Source organism: Podarcis cretensis (genome assembly GCF_951804945.1).
Source record: "Podarcis cretensis genome assembly, chromosome: 2".
NCBI lineage: Eukaryota > Metazoa > Chordata > Lepidosauria > Squamata > Lacertidae > Podarcis > Podarcis cretensis.
The window spans coordinates 74,258,889-74,269,045 of record NC_137171.1 but is presented as its reverse complement, the minus strand read 5'-3'; the positions used below and the strand labels follow the sequence as shown (position 1 = coordinate 74,269,045).

General features: G+C 46.3%; 1 protein-coding gene across 1 annotated transcript; it reads right to left on the bottom strand.

Annotated features, from left to right (window-relative positions):
- Positions 1–1,888: 1,888 nt before the first annotated feature.
- Positions 1,889–8,693, bottom strand: MANF (mesencephalic astrocyte derived neurotrophic factor). Its single transcript, XM_079964300.1, has 4 exons — positions 8,536–8,693; positions 6,342–6,469; positions 3,623–3,764; positions 1,889–2,317 (listed from the first exon to the last, which is right to left on the bottom strand). The coding sequence occupies exons 1-4, from the start codon at positions 8,621–8,623 to the stop codon at positions 2,133–2,135; spliced, it is 543 nt and encodes a 180-aa protein (XP_079820426.1). The 5' UTR covers positions 8,624–8,693; the 3' UTR covers positions 1,889–2,132.
- Positions 8,694–10,157: the final 1,464 nt, after the last annotated feature.

Sequence of the window (10,157 nt, the reverse complement as noted above, 5' to 3'; positions counted from 1 at the left end):
TAATCTGTTAACGAGGGACGCAGGTGGCGCTGTGGGTTAAAGCCTCAGCGCCTAGGGCTTGCCGATCGAAAGGTCGGCGGTTCGAATCCCTGCGGCGGGGTGCGCTCCCGCTGCTCGGTCCCAGCGCCTGCCAACCTAGCAGTTCGAAAGCACCTCCGGGTGCAAGTAGATAAATAGGGACCGCTTACCAGCGGGAAGGTAAACGGCGTTTCCGTGTGCGGCTCTGGCTCTGGCTCTGGCCAGAGCAGCGATGTCACGCTGGCCACGTGACTCGGAAGTGTCTCCGGACAGCGCTGGCCCCTGGCCTCTTAAGTGAGATGGGCGCACAACCCCAGAGTCTGTCAAGACTGGCCCGTACGGGCAGGGGTACCTTTACCTTTACCTTAATCTGTCAACAGTAACTGCCCTAAAGTTCATGTTGTTTAAAACACGTAATTTTTCTCAAGAGCAATATATTTTTCTCTATGATGCTGTTTTTAGTCAACGTTTGGTGAGAATTGAGATTTTGGTACCAGCCACCCGTATATGAAGGGTTTAGCTCACAGCTGCATTTTGTGTGGGTGGTCATTTAAAGGTGTCTCCATAAATGACCTGGTACAACACACTCTTTTATTACATTAGTATATATTAACTAGGACGCGGGTGGCGCTGTGGGTTAAAGCCTCAGCGCCTAGGACTTGCCGATTGAAAGGTCGGCGGTTCGAATCCCTGCGGCGGGGTGCGCTCCCGCTGCTCGGTCCCAGCGCCTGCCAACCTAGCAGTTCGAAAGCACCTCCGGGTGCAAGTAGATAAATAGGGACCGCTTACCAGCGGGAAGGTAAACGGCGTTTCCGTGTGCGGCTCTGGCTCGCCAGAGCAGCGATGTCACGCTGGCCACGTGACCCGGAAGTGTCTCCGGACAGCGCTGGCCCCTGGCCTCTTGAGTGAGATGGGCGCACAACCCCAGTCTGTCAAGACTGGCCCGTACGGGCAGGGGTACCTTTACCTTTACCTTATATTAACTGCTTCTTTTACTTATGAACTGAAGTTGCCAAAAAGCTTTCCAAGAGCATGAGAGAACCCGAAATCAACCCCTACCCATTTTTTTATTATTACCATTTCATGGATATACAGAAGCTACATATTCCAGATTCAGCTGCTTTACATAGATGTAGCTGGTCAGGATTGTATTCCGTACTGTATTGACAACTGTAAATACAGAATCAGAATACAAGGAAGTTATCTTGCATAGATGGTGCCAGTTTACCTCAGAGCTGTAGAAAAACAGCACTCAGGTTGATTGTACAGCTGTACAGGATCAGGGGCTTAAATTTCTGAAAGCAAAGTACTGTTTTTTTAACAACTTCAGGTAGCACCAACTGGCTCTCAAATACTTTTTAGACCATGCAATAATCCAAAGACCAAATATAGCACACGTGTTCACCTGGATGTGAAGTAGCAAAATGCAGAGATTTTACAAGGCATTAGTCAGAAGAGCAGGTATCTCAGAAGCCACGCTAGCCCATAGATAAGCATTTTATCAAAACATGGCCATTATTAGGGCTCACCCATTCTCACTCATCCCATTCCTAAAAGCATCGGTCCAAGAAGTTTTCTGCTTGTCCTGTGCTTAGAAAGCACAGGTCCAAGCAATTACTTGTTTTCCCCACAGCTTTCACTGGAAAAACCTGCTGAATCAGAACAAATGCAATCTGTGGAAAACCTGATTGCAGTTTGTTCCGATTCATTGGTAAAAAGCAGGTTTCCCCAGGGGAAAGCGGCAGAGCAAATGGAAGTGTAGATGAGTCCTAAATCTCAAAGCACCAAGTACGAAGTAAGGATCTGTGTTGGCATCAGCCAGACTTGCATAAAACTCATACAAATCCTATTAATGCAACTGACAAGACTTGCTTTATTAACTTTTATTTCAAAAATCCCATACATACGTCAATGTCTTAAACATAAACTGGAGACAAAAGAAATAAAAACTTGAGACACGACGAGGCAGTTGAACCAGCATTGCAAGAACCGCTTCACTTTGACACTTGAAACCCAGTTAAATAAGTTACAAAAACAGCTTTCCAGAAAAGAAAAAAGAAAGATTAACATAGTTTGTGTTTGATTTGCTAATGATCTAGAGGCCACTATGGTGGTCAGAGGTCTGTCCGTGAACTGGCTGCTTTTGGTGCATACTGAGGCATCAGTTCATTGATTTTCCGAATGTAATCTGACTTTTCTGCACAGCCTTTGCATGTTTCACCCCAGTCATCTAGAATCTTCTTCAGTTCTTTGACTCTCAGTTTCTTCAGGTCCACAGTGCTCAAGTCAATCTGTTTATCTGATAAAGAGAAGGGCATATTACTGTATGAAGCATTGTTAGTCCACAAGTTTAACTGACCACAATTCAGAAATTTCAGGAGGACTTGTTCCCAGTTCAAGTATCATAGGAATGCAGCCTTAGAACAAAACATGGCTATCACATAGCTGAAATAGTACAAGTCATAGCACCTCCTAGAGACTACTTTCATTAAGAGCACAAGTTTTCACAGATAATATCTATACTTGGGGAAGATAAGACACTGGAATGTATAGTAGGAGTCGAGAACAGAATGCAGTTAACAGGCTGTACCCTGAGCACTATTGCAGATGAACTCAGTGATGGGAGCTGGAATATAAGAGGTCAAGCAATCATGGAGGTATTTTGCATTGAAGTTGTTCCTGGAGGCAAGGGAAGTGGCCTAGTGGCCCTTGGCTCAGTGGCTGATGTCAGAAGCAAGAGTGTGCTGCCCTTCATCTCAGACATCCCTAGGCAACAAGCGAACAGCCCCAACTGGACACAACGGCCACGTGCAGATTATCTTTCAAATATGTACTCCAATTCCCTGGTTTGTGACAAAGCATACTTTGCCTGGTTGGAATATATTAGCAACTGTGGCTTGCTAAAATGAAAGTGTTGGTGGGAGCTGACAGATAATTTGTCCGTTATATGCAATGTAGCTCAACCTTTTGTCTGAAATCTGATCAGTCCATTGTCACAGTTCAGCATCCTCACCATGAAACTACCGTCTATGAAAAACCCAATAGCTAGATAAATGAGATGATGATCCTCTATAGCAAGGAGAAAATCTGTGGCCTTCTAGATGTTGTTGGACTCTTATCAGTTCAAATATGGCCAATGGTCAGGAATGACAGAAGTTGTTGTCCAACATTTGGAGGGCCACAGATCCTCCATTCCAGCTCTACGACCTCATATTCTCCTCAGCAATATTCATAACCAGCCCATAGTTCATAGCTATATTTGTATTGTATTTTCCTAGGAACCATGTTGGGTCTTCACTGTTTCAATGCAGTTCTCTGGTACTGAATTCATTCTATTACCATTTTCCTTATCTTTGTATGATTGGGGGCAGGGGGAATGGAGAAAAAGTTTTATCTAACTGATATGCGTAAGATCTTGTCTTTTACTTGGAAGTATGTTGCACTTTTTCCAATGGGGCATACTGCCAGGCTAACTCAAGATGACAGCACAAGTCATTTCCTCTCTATCACAACACAGCCAGTAACTTTAGGACTCTTGCTCTCTCTACATAAGGAAGATATCAAGGACCAAAGTAAAGATCACTGGTAATCTGCTTATACTCACCATATTTCAGGTCACAGATCTGACTATCTTTCTTCTTCAGTTTCTCACAAACCTTGTCAACAGGGATGTGATTACTCAGGGGTTTTGACACCTCATTAGTTATTTTAGTGGCTGCATCACTGGTTGCTCCAATGTAATAGCACTAGAAGGGAATGAATAGAAAATGAGAGGTCAGGCAATGATTTAAAGATAATTTCTTCTTGGTCGAACCTTTTCAGAAGAATTTGTCTCACACAGGAAAATGCTGGCTGGTAGCTTAATTAGGAACTTTTAGTGCTCCAAGGAGTTGCTGCTTTTTTTACAGGAAATATGCAAGATCAATCACACCATTCAGAGCCTTTCTACCACCTAGATCTGGAATGGGAACATGTGGTCCTACAAATGTTGCTGGACTACAACTTCCATCATTTGTGACCAATCGCCATAGTGGTTGGTGCCAATGGGAGTTGTAGTCCAACAACACCTGGAGGTCCACAGGCTCCCCAATCTTGACTTAGAGAGATTTAACTTTGTCTTAGAGGCGACATGTGGATCAACATGACTTATTTGATTATGGATCACCTGACTTTTCCAGACTATTTTTTAATCTAAAAAGGATATATTTGTGAGAGGAGGCATCATAGACACAACTAGGTCTCCTGTCCTTACAATTCACACAAGAAGTTTATTTGGCCTCAGAACCCCAAGAGAAACACAGAACCATTCTAACCCAGCCCATCTCTGCTTCTGCCATCCCACTTCATTGTCTGCCACTTTAGAATCACTGAGCATGGGACTGACCAAGCCCTTTTAACTATTTCCCCCTACATTTGCAGGTGAACTTTACAGGTTCCAATCACTCAACATGATAACAATGCTGCATGATTCGCAGGTGGATGGTCCTGCCCACCTATAAAAATTGGCCCATGGGGCTTGAGGAGATAAAGATCTGGCCCACCAGGGCCAAATGCTTCCCCACCCCTGCTCTATGGGGAGGGTGATCATCTGCTCTGTACACAGATGGTCTGTTTCAATCTTTGGTGTCTCCAGGTAGGGTTGGAAATGCTCCTTGTGTGAAACCCTGAACTGCCACTACCAGTCAATGTAGACTTGGGAGTGGAGATGCCTAGTGGCTGGGTCCCTTCCTCTCCAAAGGTCAACTTGGACAGCTGGGCCACCCACCTGATGCCAGCAAAGGGGTTTGCCGAATCCCTTTTATGGCTGTCAGCACCAACTGGTTATTAGTGCCAAGAGCTCCTTTTTGAAGGAGATTGCATTAGGGAATTCCTGTTGGGAACTTCCTAGTGCAGCCAATCCCCCATGACAGTGGTCAGCAAGGATCAATCAGGTGTACTTTAACCTTCCAAATGTTCCTTTGCAGCTACTATCTTTACATGCCCCACAGATAACACATATGATATCATATGTGAGGCAAGTGGCCATGGTTTTTTGGGGGGAGAACCTCAGGGGCCAAATTAGGGCCCCTGCTAGGCCTAATTAGGCTCACAGGGTAGACGTTCCCTACTGCTGCTGTAAACAATACTGAGCTAGATAGATAAATCATTTGACTTGGTATAAGGCAGCTTCCTATATTCTTCCTCCCCTCATTGCAGCTTGGTAGTAACTGGAGAAAGAGCACATCTTGCTGTACCACAACCACATTTATCTGTCTGGGGAGATAAATGGGGAGGATGTAACTCACACTGTCTTGAGTTGTAGCTAGTCCCAAGCATTGGTTATAACAAAGACATCAAACAGACATATTACACTCCATGGCTTGAGACTACTTGCAGTTAATTGCACAGTCCTGCCTTTGCCTCATGTGTATACTCGTTTCCAGTGCAACCCACTTTCTACTTTGTTGTGGGTTGATTTAATGACCTACTGACTCACCATAAAAGTTATGTTCAAAGTGGACCTAATGGAAATCAGTTAGGTCCTGACTTGGCATTTGAAATGAGCAAAGAATGTATGAATCTAGTGAAGGGGCCGGATTCAAACTAACCAGTCCTGCTACTGGAAACCCACACAGACTTTTGCTAGTGCAATATGTCTTCCCCAGGCTTCCCTTCCAATTGGCTGTGTGTGTGTATCAGGAGAATCCCCAGAACAACACACTGGGGTCCAATGGAGGAAGAGGGGAGATTGTGCCATCAAGCAAGCAGAAGTGCTTACGCTAACAAAGTGCTCACCTTGGTCTGGATATTGGCATACACACCAAGGTTGACGTTTAAAATTAAAATTGACAAGACAAAAGAGCTGTTGGTTAAATAAAAATGTTTTCAGAGACTAGGCATAGAATGTATTTTCCCCAGGGCTATCAGCTCTTGGAAAAGCCAGGTCCATGTTTGGAAGGCCTCTTGGAAAGAGCATTGCTCTCAGATGCCCAGGTGGTGACTACTGTTTGAGAAGGACTTCTGCACAGGCTTGTGTGGCAGCTGCACTCTTTAAAACAAAACAAAAAACCCCATTTATAAATTGTTGGAAATAGATACAAACAGACAGGTGCATTCACTATTTCCTCTTTGTCTTAAGTTATGTTTTTTATTCCAATTACGAACAGAACTTGACCAGCTCCAATGGACATTCCCTCCTTCAACTGTCACCTGGCATTAAAAAAAAAAAAAAAACTAAGCCTGTGCAGAGGGACTCTCATTTTAATTAGCTGCACAAACTGCCTTTTCAGGTGAATAATGAGGTAAAAATGTTTTAAATACATAACCCAGTTACAAATACTTACCAGACGGTTCTCTTTGCCTTTTGCTTCTTTACAGGATTTTAAAAGTTCTTTTTCAATACTGTTTGGTGTGAACTCAACATTCTTCTCCTTTAGGCTCTGGTAGAATCTTCCCAAGAATGAAACACACACTGTAAAGTGAAGGAGATATAATGCTGAAATGAACTTCTTCCCCGAAATTCTCCTCTCTACTTTTTAGCTTACACAAAATGAATGAAGCATGGCAGATCGAAAGCCAACACACTAGTGTAGATGATGAACTACTGGGCATATTTATGACAGCAGACTATCTTGTGAAGGGGCATGTTTCATACAACATGGCAGTCCAAATCCGTTCTTAGCCACAACAGGGGTGGCTACACTTTTTCACATTAATCTTTGGGCAGTGTTGGATGTGGCCACAGTTTTGCACACAACCTGTCTCCCCAGTTGATTCATGAAAACCAGCTGAGGGGGGGGGGGAAGAGTGTCATCACTTCTCTGATTATCAAATATTTAATCCAATGACTGGGGTAGGAGCAATTTGCATTCTCAGTGGGATGCTAGATCTAGCCACCCCAATGTGATACCCTTTTTTGCTGCCACTGCCAAAATTAATGGAGAATTTGGGGGGTGGGGAGGTGGACGGTATCAGGCACCTGCACTGGGGCATCACCTCTGCCTTATAAGATGTTTTTGCCTTGGCTGAGCCATATTCTCTTTGTTAAGATCAAAAGACTATAAGCTGAGATGTGCTTGGTTTCTGAAATGCAGAAATTATAGGGAAAATAATACAACCCAGAAGGGTTGTGTGTTATCAACCATGAATTAGCAGCACTCTTTACATTATTAAAAACACTATTATTCCTTGTGTTCCAAGGATGAAACTTTGTATTGAAAACTGGTTCGTTCCAGAAACAAACTTTGGCTTCAGTCAAGTCATGAAACAAATCTACATTAATAAAAGCAGCTCCTCAAGCTGCTGCTCATTCAGTTAAGGGTTGAACAATTAGAAATCCTGGAACAGAGTCTTCTGCATTAGTGTGTAACCAGGAACATAAGTACTGTAGAGGAGACCTTCAGCCTGTGGGTGTAACCATTTACTAAGTCATACAAGGGAGGACCCATACATGCCATTACAATTATAGAGACTATATCACACTGTAGATATAATTCACAGCATATATCCTACTTAGTATCAATCTGAAGGTCACGATTACAGAAAGGAATGAGGTAAGAGATTGTTTAGACAACTTATAACCCACATCTTAGGACTTCTGGGCAGGTCACAATAAAGCATAGCCTGTTTAAAACACATATCCAAAGGGGGGAAAGGGAACACATTAATATCAAACATAAAAAGCACAAATGCCCCAGAGTCTGAGAAGGCAGTCTGATTTCCACCTAGTGTCTGCGTGCCAGTAGTCTGTGGGAGCAAAGGAATTTCAGAAGGAAAGACATTCCTGAGCTAGGGTGCCACAGCAGAAAAGGCCCCCACCCACACACTAGTGTCAAGTGTACAGTTCCCAGCAGCAGGAAGTTGAGGGGGGCTTCCCTGGAAGCTCCCAACTCAGGGGCAGGAGCATACAGCCCCAAACCTGGAACAATCCTTTTAACCTTCCTTCGCTAGCAGCAGCAACAACGGATCAAGCCCACTTCTTCCTTATGGACCCTGACAACTACCATGAGCCCCCACTGCAGTAATGGTGACCTCAAAGCTACACCCAGACATGTGGGTCTCTCCCTACTCCTTATATAAGCAGCTTCTGGGGAAACCCCTTTGACAGCTGCATCTTCTCAATGGTTTTCACAGCGACAGAGCAGGCAGGACACTTGAACCCCCTCTCCCCTTCTTCTCCAAAGCTCCCGCAGCCACTCGCACTGATCATAGCCTTCTTGGTTCAAACCGACTCGCAGGCTGGCAGCTACAAGGGCATCTCCCTCCCCATGGCAGCCTTGCGATGTGGGGGTCCAGCGTCCCTCCCATTGAGAGGAAAGCGGCACCGGGCCGGCGAAAGAAGCGTGGAAGCAGCGGCTGAGGCAAGACTCGCCTCCCGTTTCCAAGCCAAGGGGAGGCCGTGTTCGTGAAGGGGAGGCGCCGTTGCCACCTGGCCACCCCAGTAGCGCGCTCCCTCCCTCCCTCCCTCCCTCCGCGAAGCCCCGGCGGCCCCTCCCGCCCTCCGCTGCCCAGACCATCCGCGCGGGGACGGCGACTCACCTTCGCAGTCTCCCTCCCGCAGAGCGTGGCTCTCCCCAGGGAGCAGGATCAAGGCCAGCGCCGCCCAGAGCCCGTTGGCTGCCCGCATCCTCCCTCTCACCGCCCGCCTCGGCCGCTCGCTCGGCTCGTACTGGGAAAAAGCCCCTCCACAGCCGGCACCTTGACGACACGCTCGCCGCCCACCCGAAACCCGATTGGCTGCCCTGCCCCTCTTCCTACTACGTACGAGGCTGCCATTGGAGCACTCCGTTGCAAGTCTCCACGCTCCCTTTCCCGGTTGGCCAGGCGGGCTTTCGGGACAGTAGAGTTGGCGGCCGCCGATTGGACAAGTCGCCTCCGAATGAAACGAGGGAGTCGTCGCGCACTTTGAGCGCGAAGCGTGCCCAGCGGCGGAGCCCTAGCAGTTTACGGCAAAGGTGTAAGGAGGCGGAGATCGCCATATTTGTTTCGGGCACGCTTTCGCGCCGTCACCACTGCCGGCCCGCCTCGGGCTGTGCTTCCCACGGCCCTTGAAGCGCTGAGGGGCAAGTGCACGTGTGGAAGGAAGGGCCCATCCCCGAACCGGAAGCTGGCGTTTGTTAGGAGCCAGTTCTTCTTCTTTGCGAACGAGCAGCCTCTTGGTTAGGAGAAGGTGGCATTGCAGCAATAGGGGCGCAAGTGGGACCGGAGCCCATCTGCGGGAGACCAGTGGCAGCTCCGGGCCTCGCGGGTAAAGGATAAGGCCCGCTTTAAGTGGGCTGTCATTAATCCAAAGGATGCACAAGGGTCATACAAACCGTGAGCTCAGGGTTTCAAAATCGGCCTGCCATAGCGAGGAGAATAACTTTATAGTAGAGACTGTAGCAACAGCAGCAATAAACATTGGTCTGAAATGGGAGATGCCCCACGTGCGTGGCAGCTGTGCCACTTCTAGAATATGTGTGTGTTGGGCAAGAGGGCACTCGCACTAATCTGGAAGATGCAAGGCCTGCAGAGCAGTCATTTTCAGGGGCACCTAGGAATGCATATTTGCTTGCCAAAGGCAATTTACAAGCGTATTTGAGAGACGCTCATTTGGAGCGGGAGATTGGAGCCAAACGCTAGAAAGGGAAATATTTTAATATACAAATTATAAGCCTCACATGGTGGAGACATAAAAATCCTTAGTGCAGTGTGGGACCTTTTAAGTAAAGTGTGCAACACACATTTTACATTGCACAGGTATTTCTTTGCAACACATCTGCACTCCTTTTAGCTGGATTACGATTCAGAATTATCAAAGGAAAGTCACCAGCTCTATCCTCTCCCCACAGTATTTATTTGTGCTACACGTAATGTCCATGAAAGTAGAATGCATCACTATGCTGACAGGTAATTGCAGCAAAATGAGATTATGGAATAAACATAAAGTTTGCTTTTGCATTGGTATGTATACACATGAATAATTAGCACTATTTCCCATATTTGCTATGTGTAGGTTTCCTTTTTTCTCACCAGCTGTTGAAACCAACTTTTTGCTCACCCTGGAGGAACTGGCACAGCCTAACTTTAATGTAGAAGTTGCGGGGGGGGGGGGATAGGAATAGAATGCAACTCCGTCTTGTGTACTTGAGGAGAATTGCCTTGTTTTTCCTTGCCTGGAG